The 26,176-nt window shown below is 38.1% G+C and overlaps 1 protein-coding gene across 10 annotated transcripts in view; it reads right to left on the bottom strand.

Moving 5' to 3' along the window:
• lama2 (laminin, alpha 2) overlaps nucleotides 1-26,176 on the bottom strand; it is a 204,217-nt gene that overhangs the window by 65,909 nt on the left and 112,132 nt on the right. For 6 of the 10 annotated variants that reach the window (XM_019345952.2, XM_019345953.2, XM_019345948.2 and 3 more), the window contains exons 21-28: nucleotides 22,854-23,065; nucleotides 15,384-15,490; nucleotides 14,513-14,779; nucleotides 13,050-13,230; nucleotides 11,141-11,277; nucleotides 9,514-9,645; nucleotides 8,579-8,683; nucleotides 4,662-4,805 (exon numbers count right to left, since the gene is read on the bottom strand). In XM_019345952.2, the coding sequence (XP_019201497.1) occupies nucleotides 4,662-4,805; nucleotides 8,579-8,683; nucleotides 9,514-9,645; nucleotides 11,141-11,277; nucleotides 13,050-13,230; nucleotides 14,513-14,779; nucleotides 15,384-15,490; nucleotides 22,854-23,065 (1,285 nt within the window). The remainder of the gene's footprint in view (nucleotides 1-4,661; nucleotides 4,806-8,578; nucleotides 8,684-9,513; nucleotides 9,646-11,140; nucleotides 11,278-13,049; nucleotides 13,231-14,512; nucleotides 14,780-15,383; nucleotides 15,491-22,853; nucleotides 23,066-26,176) is intronic. The other 4 variants (XM_013272009.3, XM_013272011.3, XM_019345956.2 and 1 more) reach the window with 1 other exon arrangement.

Raw genomic sequence — 26,176 nt, 5'->3', positions numbered from 1 at the left:
GAGTGAACAGAATGTGTCACAATAACTGGACAGAGTGGTGTTTCTTGTCTTGTTTATCCACATACTTTCTTCACCTCCTGACGATGCTGACTCAAGCAAAGCTCTTTCATCACCATCTTTTGATCTTTTGCCATTTCAAATGGCTTTTGTCTGAGATGCCCAGACAAAATTTCAGCTTCTGATTTCCTTTCTCTCTTTGCCGTCTTGTAATTTGGCCTCCAAAACGGTCTGAACGGAGGCACTTCCTGCACACACACTTGATTGAAACATGATGGGAGTTTTTTAGAGAATCCTTCAAATGAGATTGAATAGTTCTTGGCATACTTCTCATCCTTTGAGGTCTGTGAAGACTTATCTGTGATATAACAATGACCTTTACTCCCGCTCTGAACCTAAATGCATTAAGAAGAATTTCTTTACTGTGTTCACACTACGTCTTGTACAAGGGAACACCTTTACTCCCAAAAATGTGTTAAAGCAACACATTAACAGATTATTCATTAAAACAAACCCACTAACAACACAGAAGAAATCTCATTTTTTTCCTGGGGGTTATTAATGAGTGAAGGAAGTGTTTGTTTCTTTCTTCAGTAAATTGATAATTTTAAAATTTTTCTCTTAGTGATCAAAGTTTGTTCCTTTACATTCTAGATATAATTTAAACCTGATGTGCCAAGCTTTCTCTTTGATATGTAAATAATATCTCAGTTATTACAAGCAATCTGGAGAAAAACTACCCCTTTCATTCCCATTCCCTCCATCTCTCATTTTATGTGTATATATTTCAATACTACTCGAATAATATCACAGTTTATTATTGACTGTGGATTGTGGTTCAGTGAAACACTTTAAAAAAAGATCCATCTGTCCAGAAGTGTTGATATGTGGATATTGTGTGAGTAATATTGAGGCATTATGGAAGGGGTTTTCTTTGGTCGGGTGCACAGATTTTCTGGAATCTATTAAGTTACTAAAGCATGGATACTACTAGGAATATTGCCTGTATAAGTGAGGTAGTCACACATGAAATGGGAAACTGCTCGCTTCTTACTTAACTGTTACTCATAAGTTATTACTACTTATTACTATGGCATACATTAATATAGAGTACTGGATTTCTAACAAAAATCTAAAAAGAAATCAAATTAATGGTAACAATTAGTAAAAAATAAGAGTACTGTACTGTCATTGAACAATGTAAATACAGACCTTATCAGATATTAAACTGCTGTCTTCATATATCTGTTTAAGTAACAGCGTATCATTAAGAGTGTTTTTCTTTTTAATGCTTTAATCTGAATGTTTAGTGTATCACGGCAAATGAGGCAGGCCAAACCATAACGCCAGCATGTCACAGGTAGCAGTCTATACAATATGTATAGTCATGCAAAAGTCTTGAGCCACCCCTCATTTCTTTATATTTTGCTAGGAAAATGAGAAATTTATTGAAACACGTGGAAACATAAATTTAAATATTGTATTAAGGCACTATATAAACTGAGTTTGTTTAGGAAGCTTTCCTTCCTAAGAATAGCTTCTAGATCAACAGTGGATCAACTGAAGGACCAGATGCATATCGGAGGTCCCGTGTCTCTGCTAAATGTCTTTCTATTTCTCCAGTTCATGACTTTAAGATGCTCTGCCTTTGTTTGTATTTCGTTCCCCCGCTGTAAATAAAACTCACTCACAGCTACTCAGTCATCAGTGCCTGCACTTGGGTCCACACTCCTCACCACTTCACATATCTGTGTCAGCACCCGTGACAGTTTTTTAGGTCTGCTTCTTCTTTTGTCCTCTTTTTTTTATCCAGTTTTGTCACATTTTTAAGGAGACTGCATACCATGTGGAGATATGACAAGTTTTCATCTAATAGCTCTTTGGGAATCACCTTTGTTTGTGCAGAAAGGCTTTTTTATGGATGCCAAACTGTGCTATCTTAGGCATGTTTTAGCAAAAGGTTGCTAGTAACAAAGTGCCTAAAAATTGATTATAAGTTTTTTAAGATGTCTGTTACAGTTAGCCACAACAGTCGTTGATCCCTTGAGCATCAAGTGGCTTTACAGTCAAACAACATTCCAAGGACTGGACTGAAAATGAGTGAAAACGCATCTCATGTTTAAAGGAAAACTTTTGCAAAAAGACCTGTGTTCAAGACCTCTTTAAAAATTACAAAGTTCGTATATAATATATATAATCAATGCATCGTCTTTACAGTTTACCTACAGACTTAAAGGAAGCACTAGACTTTTGCTTTTTCAGATATTTACAGTGTTTTCTTTCTTCTATCTGGTGCTTTAATATTCCTAGTTTTCCCACAGATAAGGGAAATTCCACATAAAGGTAAAAGCTTTTACAGTTTTATGCTGGTGCAAATCTTCATTAAATATTCACCCATCTCACACTTCTAGTTTCCTCAAAAAAAGTTGTATGTACGTAAAACCTCAATGTAATCCGATGTAGTGTGAGTTTTCAAGAGTGTGCGTTAATGCATGTGTACTGTGTTTGCATAGTGTGTGCGCATAGGGTCCACTCATAGTGTGTGTGTGTATATATATCCCACTTCACTCAGTGTAATCTCACGATTCAGTGGTTCAGAAAAAATCTCCCTCTTTCCAATAAACTCTCCATTTTTTTCTCTCTTTCTGTCTGTCCACCCTCCCTGTCAACAATAAATGAAGTGAATGGTTGTTGTTCAAATGAGGCCTCTCGCCACCCTCCTAAAACTCTACGGGTTACCACGGAAACGGCACTTTATTGCTGATTGCAACCATTTCTACAATAAAGGGGCCTTATTCAAAACACTCTTTCCTCAACAACTGATTGTAAACTTCCTGAGTGTCTTTCTAAATCTATCAGACCTCTGTTTTTGACTTCAAGTTGCTACGTGTCATTTGCACGCCTATGTTTATGTTCTCTAAAAGATGTACAATAGATGACTGAACAGCAGGAAAAGTTCCTTGATTATGTTGACAGTGTAGGAAATCTCATCTTTTCATTGTTAAAACAACTTCATACATTTTAGACACATTAACAGCTATGAATGCCAATCTTAGTCTTTAGGTAGCTTGCTAATTTATTAACTCAATACTTGCTACACAGGTTGCAACAACAACACAAAGTCACAAAGTGAATATCTGCTGTCAAAAGAGAAGGGACATTCCTTTGAGGATACAGATGTTGACATTTTGGCCAAAGAAGACAGACGGTTAAGAGAGGAGTACAACAAGACATCTATGCTCACCTGGAACAACCATCATTGAACCCACACTCACATCTTGACCCACATGATCCTAACTGCTTACATGATGATAAAGTGGATCAAAGACTCATCTAAGGTGACAACCCAACTAGGTGTCAAATATCAGGGACTCCGTATCATCTGCCAGAACGGAAGAAGTTTCAGGTGTGAGGTGAAACATCTTCCAGAACCTCAAGAAGTCCAGATGGCTTCAACTCAAACATTTAAGTCTCCTATGACTGAGAACCTACAGACACCCATTAACTCTCCAATAGCCTGTGAACAGCCCTGTTTGTGCGTAGCAGAGGGATTTGCAACTGCAGGACTTCTTGTTTCTGCAAACCAATGTGAGGCGAAACTTTTGTTGTGAACACCACACGACTTTTGTTGGTCCATGGCTTTTTTGTTTTGCCCCCATCAGGTTGTAATTGTTATCCCTTGTATTGATACCCACTTGTTGTAAGTTTATATAGGCTGTTAGCACCCTAATAGATTTTAAAGGCAGCAAGCAACGCTAGATCTCAAGAGCATATAAACTATAAACACAAACAACTAGATTTTATGTAGAAGGAATTTCCAGGTCCAAGTAGTTCTTACCAATTCAAAAGCAAACAAATGAAGCATTACTGGTGGGTAAAATGAAGTCTAAATTTTTACTCTACCTCTTAATGTTGTATTCACATCTTATTTGCTAATGCCATTTCAATGAAAGTCCCTATAACTGGATATTAATCTGCGAGCATCAAGCAATGCAGCATCCACAGTCTTCAAAAAGACACAGCTATCAGAGCTGCTATAAAAGCCCTTAACCTTGTTTAATCATTGGAGGTGTGTGTTTTTATAACATTGTTAATTCCATCTGCAGTACAGGAGAAAATCGTTAAACAACGCTTCTGACTACTGGCACAAACACAATGTTTTGTTTTTCACTGAGCAAAATTAGGTGCAATCAAATCTGCTAAGATTAAATGTTCATAAAAGCTGCAGATCATCTGCACATAATGAGCAAAGGACATGGAGTCTACTTGGCAACGCTGGTATAATGCAGAGTCCGTTGCAGGCAGCCGGCTGCCAAATGAGTTAAGCTAGTGTAGACAGCGTGTAAATCAAATAGGCAATTTAGAAAACGACTGTCTAGGTCCTCTTTTCTAACACACTGCGGGAAAAACAGCTCGTAAGTGAACAAGGATACAGACCATAATATTAGCTTTAAAGTCACTAGTGACATCACCAGCATTTTGAGCAATATACAGCAATATTTAGCTTTTGTTGGTTACTTTATTTTTTAGAAAGCTCTTTGGGAACAAAATAAAACACTGCTACCAAAATCCTCCAAATGTTTCTCACTTCAGAGTTGACTTGAAAATAAACTTTCCTCATCTTTTCATCTGTTAAACATTTCAAAACACATACGTTTACTTACCCACATCCTGATCAGTCCTTGCGCCTCTGTGCAGAAGTGGGTCAATCCGTAACAGTAACACCTGCTGCAGCCCAGCGGGTTTCGTAGGGATAACCCAAACGCGTCGGGCTTACAGCGATCGCAGTAGTCTCCCTCCACATTTTCCTAAAATGTGACACAGCAAATTAAAGCAACCTTTGAGCCAGTCTTCCAATGCATACTTTAAATGAAAACATTTCTTTAGGAAATACTTTAAAAGACTCTTTTCTGCTTGAGGCTATAAAGCACATTTAGTTTAATAGTACTCTTGGGATCTAGTGTCTCACTCCAGAACATGTCAGCACGGCTGAAAGTCTAACCTCTTCAGATAAAAGTAGCAGTCCAGAAGTAGACCTAATTACGTGTTTACAGCAATTTAATAAATAATATTTTCTTAGATGTCATAAAAAGTTTAACTGATTAGTTTATATGCTTGCACATATCACATATTAAAAAAAAAAAATCTACCAAGGAATCCAACAAAGGAAATGCATTTGGTGTCTTGGTTTCACTGGGGTGGCAATAAGAATCTGGACCGACTGTTTACATTGTGAGTAAATAAGCTGAGACTTGACTGGTCTAAAATGGAATTGTGGACAGGGCTGTGCATTAAGCCTTCTCACTGCAAAGGAAAGTTACAGTGCTGTCAACACAACATCATCCAATTAATGTTGAGTTCTGTCAAAAAGTCCTGCAGGTTAGTGAGAAAGGACAGAGGAGGGAAGAGTGGGAAGGTATAGTCAGGAAGCGAGGACAACGTTAGGATTTCTTCATTAAAAGTAAATCATTATGTCACTATTGGGGCTGTTTATCATAATCAACAGTTCTTTTTGTCACAAAAGAAAGAAAACCCCACTGCATGCTCACATACAGCAATACCTAACAATCCACACATACCCACATTTGAATTACTGTAACTAATGCTTATAACGGTACTTTATTCAGTCCCTGTACAGTCCCAAAGGTAGGCGCACAGTGACAGTTTTATTTACTTATATTGTTCTTCAGATTCCCTACAATTGTTAACCTAAATGCACTATATACTGTACTTCCTTACTTTTTTAAAGAAATTATACCCAAAGTCATTAGTGTTGCTGTCCTTCACTGCTGACACACTGAACTCTTGTATGTCTTGCTGCCTTTAGTCTTCAGAAAGTGGAATACAGCTAAGTTATGATATTCCACGTTGGTGTTGGAGATATTTTATTAGTAGTTAGTGGTGGTAGCTATTAGTAAGTTGCGGGTAGGTCAGTGTACTTATCTATGGTCCACTGGTGGAGCAACATCAAAGCTCGTGAGACCAACAGACCAAATAAACTGATCAGGGGAGCTCTGTGATTGGCTGCAAACTGGACACTTTTTAAGCTGTGGTTGGAGAGGAGGTCATGGAACAAACTGTTATCCATCATTGATAATCCTGCACTGCACCTTTTGCACTGCTTACCAGACAGGCAGCAGAGCAGCTTCTATAACAAGGACACATATCGGAAATATTTCAGAGCAGTAATTCTTTACAATGTTATTTTATTACTTTAAATGCTGTAACAAAAGAATGTAACAAATATGTGATAAGTATTTCCCATACTTATCCCTCTAAAAAGCTCCCTGGCTACTTAGCTGTATATTTATGATCACTGTTCTGTGGAATGATGTAATCTCATCCAATACATTTGGCTGAATCTGAGCGCACAGAAAGTGCCTGTTTCTCATTCTGTTGCTTCTGTCAAAAGTGAAGGTATCGATAACATTTTGATAGGTTGATGGTTTTCTTTCTTTCAGAAGTCTATTTTCTTTTTTGTAAGTTTTGTGAACAAATGCCAAACCGTTCTATTTTTAAGTTTTACCAAGAATTCAATCTAAGTTTCTAGTTATTAAGACCAGTGGACAAAAAACATGCATGCATGTTCCCCTTCATCCAGGGGAACATTCTTGACTTGATGTGCAACATTCATCATGCATATCCTGAAGACTTTTCTACCAGATTGCTCATTAATGTTTATCTCCACCTGTTTGCTTTATTAAAAATTTTATTTAGATTGCAGTTTTAATTTAGGGGTTAGTAAGTTATGCCATGATTTCATTTAAGTTTTAATGTTAAAGCACAACATTGAAGAGCAGTGATGTGCCTGATGATATAATGCAATGTAGGTAGATCACATGCTAGGCAGAGAGGCACACATTAACATACAGGACGTCTACATACAGGAGACAGGTTACTAATGACCGAGTGATTGCAAGTCAACCTCCTACCTTTTCAGAGAGAAGATGACACTCAGTGATGTAAAGCCTCATTACATGCCATGAATCAGGTGGTATATGTGTGTGTATGTGCAAAAATGTAGTATTTTTTCGTGTGTCATAATGTGATCAGTAAGTGACAGCAGAGATGAAAAGTGATGCCAGGTGGACCAGTCTCAAATATGTGAAAGTGTGTATTTTCAGCAAGGTAATGATGAAAGGAGTGCATATGCAGTAATGTGATCACCTTGTCAACGTGACGATAAGATGTGTAAAATTTAAGCTTTACATGTGAGTAACTCCTGTAAAAATGTGTGTGTCAGGGTTTTTCAAGGACACAGAGAGAGATGATGGTGACGGATGAATCAAATTCCAGTTTTCTCAGGTAGAACATTTAACTACTCTGACTGTAACTCAATTTGTCTCTCTGACACACAGAAAGGACAAATCTAGGAAATATCAGATGTCTACAGTGCACCCATACAGATGCTAAATTAGAAGCAGCACAGGGATAATACAAGCATAAGTATTCATCAAGTGAAGAGTAGTTACTACTGCACTGAGACAATATGACCATGATCAAAAAGACCTCTCTACCGGGATTAAGAAAATGTTTCGAATTAAGAAAATCGAGTTAAAGTTTAGTAATTTTGCCACATTGTGTCTTATGGAAAAAATATGATTTCAAAGATAGTCAGAAAAACAACATTGTATAGTTGGCAGGTAAATATGAAATTGCTATTTCCGACAAGGGAAATAAGGGTTGGTGCTGGAAACTGGTAGAATCTCATCTTCTGTGGCAACACTATTTCAGTGAGTATCAGTCAAAGTGAAGAGTACCGCTGACAGACACATGACAAAATGGGAAATATAAAGGAGGGTGTGGTGGGGCGTGATCAGAGTTATTCTTTGTGTTTCCTGGTTTTCCCCCCGGCTCCCAGCAGTTTAGATTTATGTTTTACCTTTTGAACTTTCTTTGTTTGGGACTTATATAAGCAATAAAAATTAACTTCCCATTTATTCATTCTGCCTCCGATGTCCTGCATTTGAGTTCTCGTCTGCAAACCATGACAGTATCTTTATATCTGGTAGTGTACAAGGTGTGATGACAACGTTTTGGGACCCAGGCCATAAAATTTATCTGATCTCTCCTCCAAGATTATCTTCACACACACACACCATTTTTAGATCACTTCCTGGAAGTTCTGCTCTGTCCTTTCGCACTTTTGCAAGTTTTCGGGCTCATTTCACTGAACTTTTTGATCACACCTCATACGTTTGCATGTATGTCTCTTCCAGTATATGGAGGTCATCGTGCACAGATGTCAGTCATACTCGGCACGGTGACATTTGCTGGAATAATTACATACAAACACGCGCACACACATATACTTTAAAACACAAACATGGGCAGGCTCCCCACAGAGACAGAAAGGACAGCGAAAGCATGCGAATTAGGTTTTAAATCTGCACTGACATTTAAAATCTAACCTATCATCTCTGCAAGGAGTCAAAATAATAAACAGCACATGCTTTTTCTCGCTTTTCCACAAAAACATTCACTGGACACTGGCAGTATCTTGCCAGAAAAATAAATAAATAAATAAATAAATAAATGAATAAAATAAGACTTTAACATAATGTGAAAAGGTGGCTGTTACCTTGCAGCTACATTTTCCTGTTCGATCTGCACAGCCACAGGCTCCTCTCTCCTGGTCGCAAGTCTGGCTGTCCGATCCTGCGATGTTGCACTTGCACTGGATGCACTGTGGGGGAAAAAAAACAGCAAGTGTTTCACTATCAACAACATGACAGGCCTTAGAGGAGGTAGCAGAGTGTGTCCTAGCTTTATGCTTCACTAAACAATTCACTCCAAAATGAAAATGTTGCCATTATCTTCTCACTCCAATGTCAACTGAGAATTTCAGACAAACACCAGAACCAGAATTTTTCTGGTTTGAAAAGTTCCCAGGTTTGAAAAGTGTAAAAAAAATAACTGTTTTCTGAGCTTTTTAAAGAGTGTCTTCCTTGATTGATTCAGTAACCGTGCTAAAAACAAAACAACTCCTCTATCATAAGCTACACAACAAAGCCAAATGACAAATATAAGATTATGTATAAACTTTTAAAGTCTTATCAAAGAGAGACTGAAACAAAACAAAAAATTGGCAATAATGTCCATTGAAGCTTTGACTAAAATGTCACTATATTTAAGCTATAGGATGCTTTTTTTAATAATTCATTTTCATAAAAGGCACCTGTGTTACGGAAATATCAGCACGTCTTGAAAAGTTTGGCTCTGCCATAAAAATGATCTAATACTGGCTTTCATGAAACTGTTGGACTTTTATAAACAGGAAAGGAAACAAGGTTTTTATTCAGGTTTTCAGTGCTCATAAAATTAATGACAACAGCATCGTCATGTCTATGAAAATCTATTTTGCTTGTCCAACTATAGCTACAAACACTATCAAGTCCTAATGACTGAATCCCCGTAGGGATTCTCTACAGCGTCTCCTCTTTCATGTCAGCAGAGATAACAGCGACATTTATGACAATATGAGAAATATTAGCAGCTTTAATCTGGACCATTTACCTGAGGAAAGTCTCTGTATCCAATCTGGCATTCATTGCATTTATCTCCTCTGAAGGAGTCGTGACAGATGCAGCAGCCTGTGTTTACGTTGCACTGCTGGGTCACTGAACCGATCACATTGCAGCCACACTCCTACATATGAACACACAAAAAACAAAATTTTATTCAGACATGAAAACATCAAAGAAAAACTTTGTATGTTGTAACTGTGTATAATGCAAACTTGTATCTTAGTGCAACGATGCAGTCACAGCTTTGTCCACAAAGTGAACATGACAACTTTACATGTATGCATGAGTGGACAGAGGAACCTCCACTTGCTACAGTGCTTTCTCAGGGACTTTCTTACATACTAAAAATCAATCAGTGGACATCATTGTATAATGCCGTGTTCCCCTAATAGATGTTGCAATTGAAGATAAAAATATCACAAAAAGTAGGACAAATATCATCAAGTTTAAACTATGTCTCTGCTGAAATGAGAGGAACTACGACAGAATCACAGCAAGACTTTCAACTCCGAATTGAAATCTTTTAAATAGGAAATCCTGATCTACTGACCCAAAGTAACACTGTTAGAGTTAATAACCCGATTTTCAGTAATATTTTATGAGCTGATGCATGACTATACTTGCAGATTATGTGACTCTTTATCCGTTTAATTTTCTCCACATGACCTTGAATTCAACTTTTTATTTGCTCACTCTGTGTTTTCCTTCCTGTTGTGCTTTTACTGAGACCTCATTGACATCTAGGTTGTAGCTTTCTGATTTTCTTTGTTTTGTTTTTTATCATGTAGATTTGTCTGATTCCTCTTCTCTTAGTTGTCCCGGCGTACTCCTTTGGATTAAGCTCTTGTTGCTTGTACTTGAAAGTACTTTCATGTTGAAGCGTCTAATTACTAGTAGCCTGTTCCTGTTTCTAATAGTTTACTGTTATGGCTGCCTCGCGGCTCATTGGTCAAATAGTTTCAGAGCAAAACAACACCTTCTAAAGCACAAAAACAAGATAAAGAAAAGGGAATGCAGAGAAAAAGCTGAGTAAACCAACAGAGTAATAGAAAACAAAATGCCAAAGAAAGGGAGCATGGAGAAATCAGTTGAGTGAGGAATAAAGAACTGAAAGCAGGTTATAAGAAGCTAACAAGAGACAAGTGTGGAAACAAGGCAAGGGTAGTTCAAAAATTACCTACATACACTATACATAACATAATAACATCATATACACAAACAATCACTTAACTTACATCTATCATAAAATATTAATTAAACACCTGCATCAGTGAGTATATTGAATTTCTAATTTTAACAGAAAGACATTTGAAAATATATTATAATTTCACAAATAATGATTACTTTTTATTAAATGCACAGACATACCTGTTAGTTTCAGGTTTAGTACTGAATGCTAAATTATTTATTTATTTATTTTTTAACAAAAATGTGTTGTCTGAAAAATATTTTCTATAATTACAGAAGGCCCCAAGGTTGTGTAGTGATAAAGCATTCTTCATTATCCTTCATATTTCTGTTTCATGTTCAATAACCCATTCATTATGGCATGTGGTGTCCGTATGTACACTCATAAGTGAGTGTCCTTTAATGTGGATGCTAACTGTTCAGCCTACCTTGCATCCAGTTACGATGTCATGCCCCCAGTGGTTGGGAGCACAGCGATCACACCTCTCACCGATTGTTTTCGGAGGACAGATGCACTGTCCAGTGTTAGCATCACAGTTGTTCCCCACATGACTGCATTGACAGGCTGTAAAAGAGGCAGAAAGGTAGTTAAAGAGAATTTAAAGCAAAGAGAGATGAGCGAGCATAGCAGCTGAAAACAAATCAGCTGTCTCAAATGTGAGTGTGTTTGCTATCAACAAAAATTGAATTTTAAAGGCCAGTTTAATAATGGCAGGCATGAGGAAAAGAGCTTTGGGGTTGTTTTTAGAGGGAAGAATTTGTCCTTTGTGGTAGTAACTGCTGCAGAGGATACACACAGAGACTCATAAGAGACACTTACTGTTGTGGTAGGTAAACATAGCTCTAATGTTAACTCACCTGGCTATTTGGGCAACTACCGTGACTGTAACTGTGTCATTTATGCAAATTTAAGAGAAATACAACATTTAATGCACATAAGGAAAACATTTTCCTAAATAAATAGAAGATACTGAATTTTTACAGCACATACCTTCACTTTCTATTCTTTTTAGGGGTTACACTCTGACTTAATCGGCACAGAATAATTCTGTCTCCACTTCCAGCTCAAATCACTGATGTACAAACCTTGACCTTTAATTTAAGGTGTGAATAGAAACGCGTGCTTGTTCTTACATCCCAGTGGGTTCGGACCTTGAATCACCGCTACAGGATGAAGACTGGCATTCGGTGTGGAAAATTAATTGGAACTGGAACCCTCATAATTTTACACAGCACCAGTCACAGAGTGCAATAAGGGAAACAGAAGTTAATATAATAAATGTAAATATATATTAGACAAATTGATAAACTAACTGAAGAATGCCTCATTGAACATTTATATAGAGTTATGCAATTTGCATAAATACACACACATACAGCTAAGGTTTAGTATGTCATCTCCTTTTGTTTTTGTTTTTTAAAGCAAACATTTATTGATGAACTGCACATTAAAATAGATATTCCAGTAAATTTGACTAATATTCGATTGGATAAACCAATGTACACTGGGAGAGGCTTCTGCTACCAGTTAAGCAGAGTGGATGGATGGATCTATTAAACATTGTCTCCTATAAATATCCGAGAAACATAATATTTATTTGCCGTTTTCCTTATTGACCAAACAGCATGAATAACAACTCTTTTCTTATTGTGTGTGTGTTTTCACTCTTTAAAGACCTTCAGCAGCTAGTTTCTCCTGGCAATGTTTTACTCATTGCTTTGCTTCTCATTTTCCTTCTTTCTTCTGTCTTTCATTTGTTCCTTTCATTGTGTATTTACAGGTATAGATTTTTTTTGGTTCCATCTCAGGCCTTTTACCTGAGGGAACTGCTTAGCTGTATATAATACATGTCATAACATAAAAAAGTACATGGGAACAATTGCAGCATATTACAAAATGCTGTCTGGCTATTAAAGTTCAGGTGTGGTTGAACACTGTATAATCACATTCATCTGAACCTGGAATAAAAATGCCCATTGTGACAGTATATTGTGTTTTAGTAAAGTAAATTGCAGCGTAGCAGAAAGCAGCAGCTCCAATTTATTACTTTTCGTCACGATTTGCATATTTTTTTCAGGCTGTTTTAACTCTGCGTCTTCTTGAGCACAACAGAAACAATACTTGAGGGCAGAGAAGGGATAGAAATATGATTTCTTTATCTTAGTTTGTTTAAAATTCAAATTAAAAAGAAAAGAAGAACAGAACGGCAATTTAAAGAGGATTTTTTGGGGGGAGGATTGCTGACATTACTTTTGCTGCAAATTCTGGACTTGCATTTGTTGACTGAAATGAGGAAAAGCCCTCTGTGAAAAGCAGAGTAAAAAATCTGTGCTTACGCGTGCACCCTCCCTCCTGAAAGTTGAAATATCCTCGTGAGCACCGGTCACATTTGGGTCCAGTGACGCCAGGCTGACACCGACACTGACCGTTTTCATCACAGTCGAATGACTTGGAACCATATGAATTGCAGTGACATGGGATGCAGGTTCCACCTGTGGTAAGGCCATGAGTCCCAGCCTGGAGAACCACACAGACCATTGGCATTGAGTTAGTGAGTTGAAATGACAAAGTATAAACCGATCCAGGATAAACAAATGTCAGACACACTCAAAGCGGTTAAAAAAACAAAACAAAAAAACCAGACAAGACTTTTTAGAAGACTGGAAAAATATAAAGACGGGAAAAACTGAGGAAATAATTGTAGAGGCAATATTACTTTTCCTTTTTTTTTGGTCATCTTTATAAATATACAATGTTGGATATAAGTATTAAAGACCATATAATAGATATCTCTTTGGCAGATGGTCACCCCTCCCTGAGCCTGGTTCTGCCAGAGGTTTCTTCCCGTTAAAAGGGAGTTTTTCCTTCCCACTGTCGCCAAAGTGCTTGCTCATAGGGAGTCATATGACTGTTGGATTTTTCTCTCTATGTATTATTGTAGGGTCTACCTTACAATATAAAGCGCCTTGAGGGGACTGTTGTTTTGATTTGGCGCTGTATAAATAAAATAAAATGGAATTGAATCTCTTTAGAAAAACATTCTGTTTGCTCAAGCCAGGTGAGGGGCAACCAATCAGAAGAAAGCAAACATTTATGAATGGATCATTAAATTTTTTTAGACAGATGATACAAGCAGCTAAATAATGGTCAAATATGAAATACATAACTATATTTTTTTTTTAAACTATGAACTACTCAAAGCAAAGCAGAGTAAAATGTGTCTGTAAATTAGCATTATCAGTCACCTTTATTTTTTAATCAGTCTTCAGCTTAGAGGCTGCCTAAAAACTGCAATAGATCTGACATTTCCATGTCAACTAAACTGTCATATTATATAAAGCCTGACTCAATATTTTTTAATCAAAAGTATTTTTCAGACGTTATCATACCAAAAAAAAGAAAAAAAGGAAAAAAGCTCAACTAAAAGAAAAAAATAGCTTCATTAGTGTGTCTACTCTAGAAAAACAACAAAAACAAAAACACAAAACATCATGAACATCATAATTTGCCAAAACTATTGACATTTACGACGCCAATTTTCAGCCCCAACAAACATCTCGAGTTACCCAGAGGGATGACATTTTACTGATTACATTCAGAATTGAAAGAAACACACACCGAGGAACAGCCATGCTAATAAAACCCTTATATATAAACGTGCCTTCCGTTGCCGTGCAGTGTTTTAAAACCCAAGCACAAAAACCACAACATGTTTAGCCAAGAGAGTTCATCTCCAAAGCACATCCAGGCTACTAAAAACACACCACTGCCATCCACATGCAGCGCGTGTTACCCGTGCCTTAGGCCTATATGCGCCCCTGGGACAACCACCCGTGCGGGATATTCCCCCCCATCTCTGCTGTGCAGAGTCCACTGAGATGCGCTCCACAGGCCGCCGTGTCTCCCGCCTTTCGTAACCTAGGCGACGGAGATCACAGCGTCGGCCCACGAAGCCAGGGCGACAGACGCAGCGGCCTTCGACGTCACAGCGCTGAGAAATAGATCCGTAGGGGCTGCAGCGACAGGGCATGCACCCCTGATGCTCAGCATCCCACCAGCTGTTAGGCTGGACCAATCAGAATACAGATAGTGGAGGATAGATAGACAAGGAGGAGTAAGAAGGCAGGGCAACAAAAACAGCAGAGTTAAAAAGAAAATTTTTAAAAAGTCAAGGCTACACACTAATGAATTACACTGTCGTTGTGTTATGTAAACTATAAGGTAAAATATTGCAAATACTGTCAATGCAACTGTAAACCAATTCTCGTGAAAAAGCTTTGTATGTGGGGCTTAAGTTGTGTTACAAGTGAAGTAAAAACTGTATGTGCTGAGAAGTTGCAGAAACAGGTTAACAATGACTTATAAGCTCCTAAAGGTCACGACTGCCTTATAATACCTCATTTACTGTGCAGCAGCAGACATATTAATCAGCTTCGACCTGTCGGTACCCTGTATTATCAGTGGTTAAAAACACATGTGTGATGAGACAAGCAAGATAAATTAAAATAAAAACACAGATGTGAAATACTCAAGACTGCCTGTATAATACTGCAGAAAGAAAAAACACAGAAGATTAAAAAAGAGAGAGACAGAGCTGGAAATGAATAATTAAAGTCTACAAGTCCATCAACACAAACCAGGGATGTCAGTATAGAAAACTTTACACTTACCCTGCACTTGTCACACTTCTGTCCAAGCACATTTTCTTTACAGCGGCACTCTCCAGTCTCCTGGTTGCAGACCTCAGAAATAGACCCATTAGTATGGCACTGGCACGCTGCAGGAAAGGAAAAGACAGGAGAGACTGAGAACAAGCATATTTAACAATAACACATGTTCTGAGTGCGTTTACCTCACACTACAGTGGGTCGGATAAGAGTTCAGATGCGGTCTTCTTTTCAGGATTAACTGCTGATATCCACTTGGTCACTGCACTTCTGAGAAAATATTCTGTTGCTCAAATATTTTTTGTAGTCTAGTGGGTTGAATGAATTTTGCCACTGTCTGCGTTTTTCAAAATTCTCAGTTAAAAAAAATAAAAATGTTTCAAGCACCTATTTGAGCACCTCTCAATTGCAAAGAAAAAAAAAGAATTGCACGTAGAATTGTACACATTCTATTTTTCTCTTATATACTGCATTTCCATGTATTTTTGTCTCAATCTTTGTGCCTACATCCCATTTTCCTAGCAAAATATAAAGACATAAGGGACTGATCAAGACTTTTGCACAGTACTGCATAAGAAATTCAAGATAAACCCCTTTTTTGTTCCCACAAAATGACTTTTAGAACCTTACTCCTAATACTTTGCATTATCCATACTTTGCTATCCCTACTGACATAATAATACATAAATAAATAAAATGTGCTTAAATCGTTACTCAAATAAATAAAGTAAATAAAGACACACCTAAACCTGCCATTCAACCACTTATTCATAAGACTAAAAGCTTGAACATCACAGCTTCTGTCAGGTAGATGGGCTGTCAGAAGGAAATGTATATATGCTTAAAAACACACATAACCACATCCATCTGTAAACACACCCTACAATTAACAGCACACATCACATTGGACAAACACCAGTGGGTATTTGTAGTTTGTGTTGCCTTCTGTCATGCTGTCCTCTTAGATATAAAAGAGGAAGAAGGACAGGCATGACTGTGGGATGGGAAATTGAGGTGAGAGGCAGGGGTTCACAACAGATGCCCCCACAAAGAGATAGGGAGATGGAGAAATACACACAGATATGCAAAAACACTCATATGATGCATGTGCATGGCTTTCTACATTGCAGAAAGCCATGCACACTCATATGATGCATGTGCATGGCTTTCTACATTGCAGAAAGCCATGCACATGCACACCTGCTCAGATACATGCAGATGTAAATACACACAGACGGCTGATTAAACATGCAAGAAAACATGCACACATACACCTGCCTCTGTTTCACACTCTCTCGTACTCTGTCTCACCTCCCCAGCTTCACCCTTGGGGAACCATCTGGACTGTTCTGTCTGTTGCTACTATGCGGACCTTGTTGTGGGATAAATTACTACTTTATTTTTTTTTTTCTATTTTCACTGTTGGAAAAGTAAATGTTTCTTAGACTAAATTAGTTCTGTTACTCGGCAATCGTCAATCTGTCAGATTAACCAACTGGAGGAGTAGTTACTGTGCATCTGGCATCCAAAGTGCTGCATGTTCTTCCCCAAAGAAATGCCAGTGTTTGGTACTATGGAAAAATCAGGAATATCACCTGTAATGTTTTACCATGGACACCATGCCGTATAACTTGCAATAGTAGACTCATGTAGAAAGATGTTAGCCATCTCCAACAATTCCTTTACTCTGGCCTTGTTTTTGAACTTACTAAGCATCACATGTGGTCCTTTTACATCATCTTTAATGAATTACCACAGCCTCCAATGTGCATACTGAGCATGTGTCCAGGGACTCAGTTGGGGGGCCTATCCATGAGGAAAATGAGACCCCCCCCCCCCCCAAAAAGACCAAAAAAGACCAGAATTGTATTATCGTAAATATTGGATCTTGAAACCTTGTATCTATGTATCTTTTTTAATCATAAGAATACAGTAGTTTACCTGCCCTTTCTTCTCTATACTGTTGAGGCTAGTGGTCTCTCCCAAAGTCCACAAGCTAGTGGATACCTTTGAAAATCAATGAAACAGCCATGACAAGAAAACGGAGGAAATGGGGATCCCTAACTTTAATAAAGTTGCCATTTTTATTTTAAAAATTCAGGATGAAAACATTGCCCTTAACTTTAAAGTTGTTGAAATGCTTGGTGTGATAACATGAATGATAAAGTTAGCGAGCTGCTAAGCTAAAGGTTAGCAGCTCACAATCACCATAAATATATGACCTAAATGTTTGACTGGATTTAAACAAAGGACCCAGGCTGCCCTCACAACTGAAGGAGGAAGTATCCAAAAATATTTCTGTTTTACCTGCATTATTATTTTATATACTTAATTTTGGTTTTTGACAAAGAAACAATGCTTATTCCTTTTCTAAGCAAACACATCCCAGTGCTTTTCCTGATAAAAGCTCACTGGGCTCTACTTCATTATTACTTCACCTCTCATGTAGAAGCAGCACTGTGGTACTGTCAAGAGAGGCTGAAAGGAGGAAAAAGAAGTGGTCACCAGGAAATCAGAGAGACAGAGAGAGAGAGAGAGAGAGAGAGAGAATAAGTGAGGAAAAGAGCAAGTATGTGTACTCATTTCAAACTATTTTATGTACATGTATGCACACATTCCTGTATGACATGTCTGATTACTGAAGAAAAGAGAAACAAGCCTGATCCTTAAAACAAGCTGGCAAAAGCCCATCAAACATCTGTGCCCAGGGGTCTGTAACTCCATGATCCAGGCATGGCCACAGTACTGAGATCTTTATGACTCAAAATAACTAATGATTACCACCAATCCTAGTTTGATAACTTCTGCCCTTAATTAGCTTTGCCATTTATCATTAGAATAATGATATTAGTGAACACAGTGTTTATTCAATAATGCAACTAAAAAAAAAAATTTGTCCATAAATGTATCCATAAATGCACATGACTCCAAAGGGTTCTGCTTGCATGTGTGCTACATAATAATTTTAAAACAATAATGTAAATAATAATGGGAATTAGAGAGCCTAAATGCTGTGAATGCATGTTTTATATGAACTGCTGTGTAAAAGCTTTAGATGATGCAATTCCATCAATGAGGCATCCGATTGGTCCCAAATTCAACCAGTTTTATCTGCACTACTACACGTAATATGTATTTCAGGGTTACAATCTACAATCAGATCTCCCTGCATCAGAGCTATACCGGCCATTTGGTTTAGATGATTATCTGCCTGACATTTCTACAAGTCTTTATCTAGATGATTTCCACTGAGGGCACATCCTGTTTTCCACCAAAGCCACATTTGCTCTTCATGGTACAGTGCAGCAAGCACTACTTTAAAGGGACTTCTGCTGACCACATGAAGTGGTGGCATCCAGGGTTAAGCTGTTTGACTGACTCAAAGAAAAGAAAAGTGTTTCTCATTTCCTTTTCACATCTAGAGCTCAAGATGGGAGTCTAACTGGAGAAATTCAAGCCACAAACCCCTTGAAAGAAATTATTTGCAGGTACAGTAGTCTTCACAGGCAATCTCCAGAAGTCAAGTAAGCATAAGTTAATATGTCTCAATAAGGCAGGGAAGTCTAAATCTTATACATGGTGGGGCACTGTATTAATGTACATGTAAAAAAAAAAAAATAACTGGCTAAAACATAGTCAGTCCAGACTTCTTACTTGTTTGAGGATTTTATTTTCCTGCAGTATTTCTTTGGTCCCATCAGTCCCTTGAAGAGTGTCTGGGCCTCTGCACTCAATAGTCCGTTAGGAGTGGTAAAATTAGAGTTGTGAGTTTTCCCAAAGATCCCTCAAGAGTTTATTGACCAACTGTTAGAAACATCTATGAAACATTCATTAAGTGTCAGATACACAGGAAGCGTAATTACGCCATTGAATTACCAGATATTCACTTTGTTCCCATGGACAAATGTGCGACGGAGCAATTCACATATCTTTTCTACAACTTTCAAACGACTTTTCCCCCCATGTGAGAAATGGTCAGACGAGTTCATTCTCTTGAATTTATTCCTCAGACAAATTGGTTTGTGGTCAAGTTTGCTTGCAAAATCAAACCATTTTCAATTCTCCAACAGAATTAAAGCGAAACACTATTAAACGGGGGAGACACAAAAAGGCTGCGGCGAAAATGGCTGAAGATGGGAACTCTGACATCAAAAGAAAAAGTAAAGGATTTTTACAGTCTAATAGTGCGCAAATGGACTCGGCCTGAACTCTCCTGCTCCACTCAATAAAATTCATTAAGACCGGGAGCAGCAGGGAGAGGCAGGCAGTCACAGAGAGAGAGAGAGAGAGAGAGGTAGACTGACAGAAGCGGAGGGAGCAAGAGAGAGAGCTGTTGTGTTTTAATAATTCTTGGTGGTCTTTTGTCATTCATGCGGGATCAATAACAACTCTCCATCTCCCAGACAGAAGCAGCCGATCAGCACTGTGGAAGAGCAATAGATCAGGCTGATTAATCAATAACCATTTAGCTGGGTGGAGAGGGGAAACAACTACAGAACAATGAACTATCAAATACACATTAATACCCTCTGTCAGCCTGTCTGCCTGCTTTTGTGCTGGGCTGACAGTTTTATCTGTTTATCAGTCCGCCTGTCTATCGCTCACTGTGAAGTGTCTTTCTGCTGATCTGTCTCCGCCACCCCACCCACCCCACACCCACCCGCACCACTGTCTTCTTTTTTTCTTTTTTTAAAAACAGCACAGGTTTTAATGAAGATTTTCACAAACAAGTGCCATCTGTATTCGCTGTCATCTCTTCCTTTCTCTTTCACTCTCACCGTCTCATTTTTACAGGTATAGTGTTTATTTTAAATCTTAAACACAGCTGGCAGTCAGTGGGCTGCTCCAACATCACACCTCCCACTAGCACAGCTGCTCGTTGATGCACACACACACACACACACACACATATACAGGCGCGCTCCAGATGGCGTACGATCCACTGAATGTTTCAGAGAAAGGCTTAAAAGTATCATTTAGCTAAAACTGAGTTTCATAAGGAAATTGTGTTCTACAGTGAGACACCCTGCTGAGACCCACAAGCTGCACTGCTGACTTTCTTTATAATGACTGAAGGAAAACCAAATTATATTTTCCATCTTTAAGGCCCTGAGTGTTATTTTTTTATTGCAGGTTCTTTAAAATCATTATGATAATAAACTCTTTGCTGAAAGATGGCTCCTGTCAATATGTTACTTTTACCAGGGGTCACGCTGGGGATGCGACGCAGTGGCGTGCAGTGTCTCTTTCTGACACTAGGAGTCACCAAAGTGATCAATTTTGAAATTTTAAAAATAAGGGCTGCAAATTTATCATGTTTATACAAACTCTGATTTAGATAAGATTTTGACCTGTGATAGACGGGCAGCCTGCTCAGGTTGAGAATGAATGGATGAAAACCTTGTATGGTAAAAACTAAGATTTTTTTAAATATACAATAAAATGCCACCTTAATGGATAGCCAACGTATAGACATTGCACCAATGCAACTTTTGGACAAACAACAGCTGCTGTGACAACAACGCAATAGTTCAGTCTAAAAAAACAACAAAAAACCCCCAAATCTTTTCAAAGTTTCAAAGTCTGCTCTTTTTTCCATTTGTCTGCACTGTAGTAACTACAAACTATCAAAGCTCATAAAACCTCTGTTGGTTTTTTTTTCTTCCAGTGTGTACTCCAGAGCAGGTAATCTCCATCACGAGAGGAACCTTTGAGTTATATGAGCGACGCAAGACTGAGATGAATTCAGATTTCAGTGAGGTCCCATTGCGAAATAAACAGATCTGTATGTGATTTAGAACAACATGCGAACAAATTTAGAACTGAGAATATTAAATTTGTGCTGTTTACACCAAAACAGATGAATCAGATTTTACTTGATGTCTGGATATGTACCCCAAGTCAGGGGTCCCTGTGGCTCTGGTAGTGGTCTATGGTAGTGGTCTATGGTCCACGGACAGGATAACGAAATTCTAAAAATTCCCCTGCAAGTGAATATGAATGTGTGTGAATAGTGTTTGCAGTGTAAACGCACTCAGACCCGATGCATGTGTGGGTTTTATTTTTCCTCTAGACCAGTGCTTCACAAATGGTGTGCTGGGGTTTACCAGTATGGTAAATGGTAAATAGCCTGTATTTGTATAGCGCTTTGGGGTTCTTAGGGACTATGTAAAGCGCTTTACACGTTCAGTCATCCACCCATTCACACACACAGTCACACACTGGTGACGGTAAGCTACATTGTAGCCACAGCCGCTCTGGGGCGCACTGACAGAGGCGAGGCGAGTATGTCTGAAGTTAAGTTTAAGTATGCTATGTTCATACTCTTTATGCACGGAAGGAAATAAAAAACATCTTAAGGCCTTCTGTCAAAGACAACTAGGTCTATTCACGCAGTTGCTGGATGGTGGGAATTATGTGACTGTGTCAGGAACAACCAAGTAACCAAATATCACGTTAGGGCCAGATGCCACAAGAAGTGCCTTCGTCTGACAGTGTAATCAAAAGAACTGACAAAATGTCACCATGCAGACATTTGTGTTCCTTGGCCACAAAAAGTTTGACAACTACTGAAATACTACAGCGATATAAACTAACATACCTTCATGGTAAAAAGGAAGATCATCATCCGTCAATTCTAAGGTTTTAGATAGCAAATCAGATCTGATCCTTAGCAGCTCTTAATATTATTTATTTAACAAAGACTAAGAAAATGCAGAAGCACTGTTTGATTCCATGGAAATTAAAAGGGTAAGTAGCAGCTGAGTACAGCTCGTCAAATGCATTTGATTAATCGATCATCAGCAAGTGTGAGCACTGCTATTAAAGCAGAGGTTTTGGCAGCTTGTTGGTTTGGAGCATTCAAGTGTGTGTTAACACAATGCCAAGGAGGAAAGAAATTATTTTAAAGAAGCAACTGTTGCTGCCCATAAATCTGGGAAGGGTTATGAAACCATTTTCAAGCCATTTGAAATCTATCATTCGAAAGCGAGAAAGATTATTTACAAATGGAAAGACTCAAGATAGTCTTCCGTGGAGTGGATGTACCAGCAAAATTAGCTCTAGATCAGAGAGTGAATGTTTGATGCACAAATGATTAAAATCAAATTAGTAATTTCATTCATGAAACTGTTTGTACTTTATGTCCACATTTAGAACTGCATCACAAAATGAGTACAAACAAATTATGAAGGTTTGGCCGTGTTAGAAAATGTAAAAATATCTTAAAACAGAATACTGCAACTAGTATACACCACCACTACTACCACCACCACCACCAATAATTATAACAAAATAAACATAACTATAATACTGATGTGAGTCCATCTGTACAACTGCTAAAGCTTGGCTAAAACTGGGCCATGCAACAAGCAAGAGACAAAACACAACAGAAGCTTAGAGTCTATCAAGCAATTGAATTTAAACAGAAATCAATTGCTTGATTTCTGTTTAAATTCTTGTCGTCTTACTTACATTGGCAGTTTTTCGCTATGATGGCGTCTCCATAATAACCTACAGCGCAGCTGTCACAAGCTTCACCACCATAACCCTGGCGACACCGCAGGCACCGGCCTGTATTTGGATCGCAGCTCCCAGGTATGGAAAGGTCCAGGTTGCCATTGCAATCACACAGCCTGCAGGATCCCCCTGGTACAGTGGGCTGACCGTAGTATCCATTGGAACATCTGAGAATCAGTGGAGATACAAAGAGATGGATAAATCCGTTTCACATCATTAACTGATCAACTTTTTGGGGGACAAGCATTCAAGATGTAATAATAAGAGAATAAGGTGAAATATTTTGTACAATGCAGATAGAAGACATGCCAGTGAACCCACAAATATTTTTCTGCATCAAGGTTTTTGCAGAGTTTTACTTGTAATCTGTCAAGTTTCTGACTCCTAGGGGTAGCATTAAAAAGCACCACTGAGGATGACTGGGCTGAAACTGACTGTAAAAACTGTCACATTTTCTACATACCAACTCTTATACCAGCAGCAGAAGTTGTCTAACTATAAAATCCGACATACAGGAGCTTTTAAAATGCCTCAACCCTGATCAACATCCAAGCTTTACCCTTTCAAGCTGCACCAACAAGATGTCATCCTATTATTCTCCCTCTCTCTGTTACTGAAGGAGCAGGTATTGCACTAATATCTTGAAAATACAGTTTTGCTCTGCTTTTATTTCCCAAATAACACTTGAAAATATGTTTTTCCTCCTCAGCTTTCAAGTTTGAAAGAAAATACACAGTGGGTCACCTTGTCTTCTATCTTTCTTTCGCATCCAACAACTACTGCGTATGAGTCAGCAGGTAAAAGCAGGTAAATAGAATCATAAGTATTGTTTATTTCAGCTTCTAGCACCAGTATTACAAAACACTTCGAATACAAAATTACTAATTCAAGTGCCAAACTATCACAGAAGCCAAAATCCAGTCTCTATCTACTAAAAATCATCAGCAAGGGTCCACAGGAAATATGAGCACTGTTATATAATTTGTTTGACCAGTTAAACTGCGTAGATACCAGTCCAGCTGAATTATTCATATATGTACACTCCCATTACATAAATATAAACACCCGAAGAGCTAGAGGGCAAACCCATAGTAATGAAAGGGTATAGAAATTAAAGTTTATAAAAGTAAACCCTTGAAGACTTTTTTTTTTTTTTTTTTTTTTTTAAATGGAGATTTAATGGCTTCAGGCAGTGAACCTCAGGATGTTTACTGCAGGCTGCCCAGCTATTACTCAAATAAAAGCATTGCTATGTCTGAACTACATTTGTAAACTGGAAACAAAAAGTCAGACTGCGAAAAAAAACCTGCAATGTTCATTGCAAATTTATTTGTAACGTTAAAAACAAAAATCATAAAAAATGTACAGTGTTTAACCTATTTTTTAGACCACCAGCCATAGTAAGGTTTATGCCACAGCTGTCCTAAATTAACAATAAATAATTTTTTATGCTTCTGTATTCGTTAATCCACCAGGCTGCGCTCTTTAAGGTCTTTAATCAAAATGATATATTAAATCCTAATTATTGTTATCCGTGAATTTTCAAATGTAATATTTTACCAAAAGAAGCGGGGAAAGAATTAAAGCACTTTTTTTGATTAAGATGCTAAATTATATTTTTTAACTTGCATTGGGGGAATGTTATGCTTGATTAATTTTTCAAATTTGTGCTCAAATTTTGGTATAAAAACGTGAATTCAACTCAGCAAATGTTTAGTTTGTGTTTTCTTGTTTATATGACAGGTGGTCTTAAAAGCAAAGTGATGTTTGTGTGCTGGATTCTTTATGTTTAGCAAAAATAAAGCATCATTCAATTCCAAAGGGTCGTTAGGACCCTTGAACAAGTAAATGTGTTAACTGTCAAACCAGTTTCAATATTTTGCTTTTTCAGTAACTTTATTTGATTAATAAAAAAGGAAGATGGCCAAAGCCTGGGAAATATATTAACCTGAGAAAGCGGCGCTGTCACACGAGCCGCTGAAACCAAATAAGGCCGGCCAAAGCTGAGCTAAGGCTCTACAGGCTGAAAAGGGAATTGAGATGAAAGAGGAGAGGAAGAGGGACAGAGAAAAGCAAAAGGGAGGAGGGAGAGTGATCAGATGAGAGAAGAGAGGGAGATGGAGAGAGGGGAAAGGTCTTCACATTGAAAAGAGAATTGAATTTAGAGAGGCGGTGTGGGTGGGGGTGGGGGTAGGAAAGGACAGAGTGAGGGAAAGAGTCAAGAGCAGCCAGCCATTATTACCACTGACCCTCCTTGGTACTCAATAGAACTGGTTTATTAGCTTTCCTTCCCGCTCCGAGTGTGTGTGTGTGTGTGTGTGTGTGTGTGTGTGTGTGTGTGTGTGTGTGTGTGTGTGTGTGCACATGTATGTTTCTGAAGCATGTCTGCACATCTTCCCAGTTTTACTGGCAGCATTTTTATTTCTTGAGTTGAGATGAGCTGTTTGTATTTAGTCTTATATGCGAGATGAATTCAGATGTTAAGGCTTCTATTCTAGTCATGCATACGTGTAGTTACTTGGGCCTCAAGAGGAAGTGAAGGTATTTATAGTGGCTAGTCTAGTGTGCTTGAAGTTGATATTTTTGGAGGGGTTAAACACCTGGTCAAAATCATCAGAGTGTGGAGGAAATGTATGGCGAGCATAACTTGTAAAGAGTTCTAGAGAGAGAAGGGCAGACGGGCTTGGATCGTAACAGTTGTGTTGTATTCTCAGAGTGATGAATGGAGAGTCGACAGCAGGGGAATAAATGCTCAGTTTCTTCTTAATATAATCATCAATTATGCTCGTCTCCACTGACAGTAAAACTGTTAAAGGCTTTTTTAATCATTCCATCACAAGCTAAAACAGTGCTCAAATTCACGCCATCAACCAGTATAGACTAATTTCTTCATAAAAGAACAATCTGAAATCCTGAATTAAAAATTAGCTATATGAAAAACTTTAGTGCTTTAACAGCACCTGGAAATCATTTTTGGAATCAGCTTTTTACTATAACATTCAATGAAGTACAAAGTAAGCCATAAAACGTTGTCAGAGTACTTTTCGTAGTTCACAAAAGGCTTCTGATTAAACGCATTTCTTTGTGGTGTCATCCCCAGGTTGAAGAGGGCTGTTTCAAGTTTGATGATAGCAGCAGCAGCACCATCGCAATTAACAGGCCACTGTCAATCAAATCCAATATACAGTAATTGTCTGAACTTTGCACCGAAAAGTTTCATTAAAACCAAAGCACCAATTAATCTGCTGCTATCTAGTAATGCTGAACTAATGCTCTGC

This window comes from Oreochromis niloticus, linkage group LG15, assembly GCF_001858045.2.
Source record: "Oreochromis niloticus isolate F11D_XX linkage group LG15, O_niloticus_UMD_NMBU, whole genome shotgun sequence".
Lineage (NCBI taxonomy): Eukaryota > Metazoa > Chordata > Actinopteri > Cichliformes > Cichlidae > Oreochromis > Oreochromis niloticus.
This window is presented reverse-complemented; position numbering and strand designations above follow the sequence as displayed.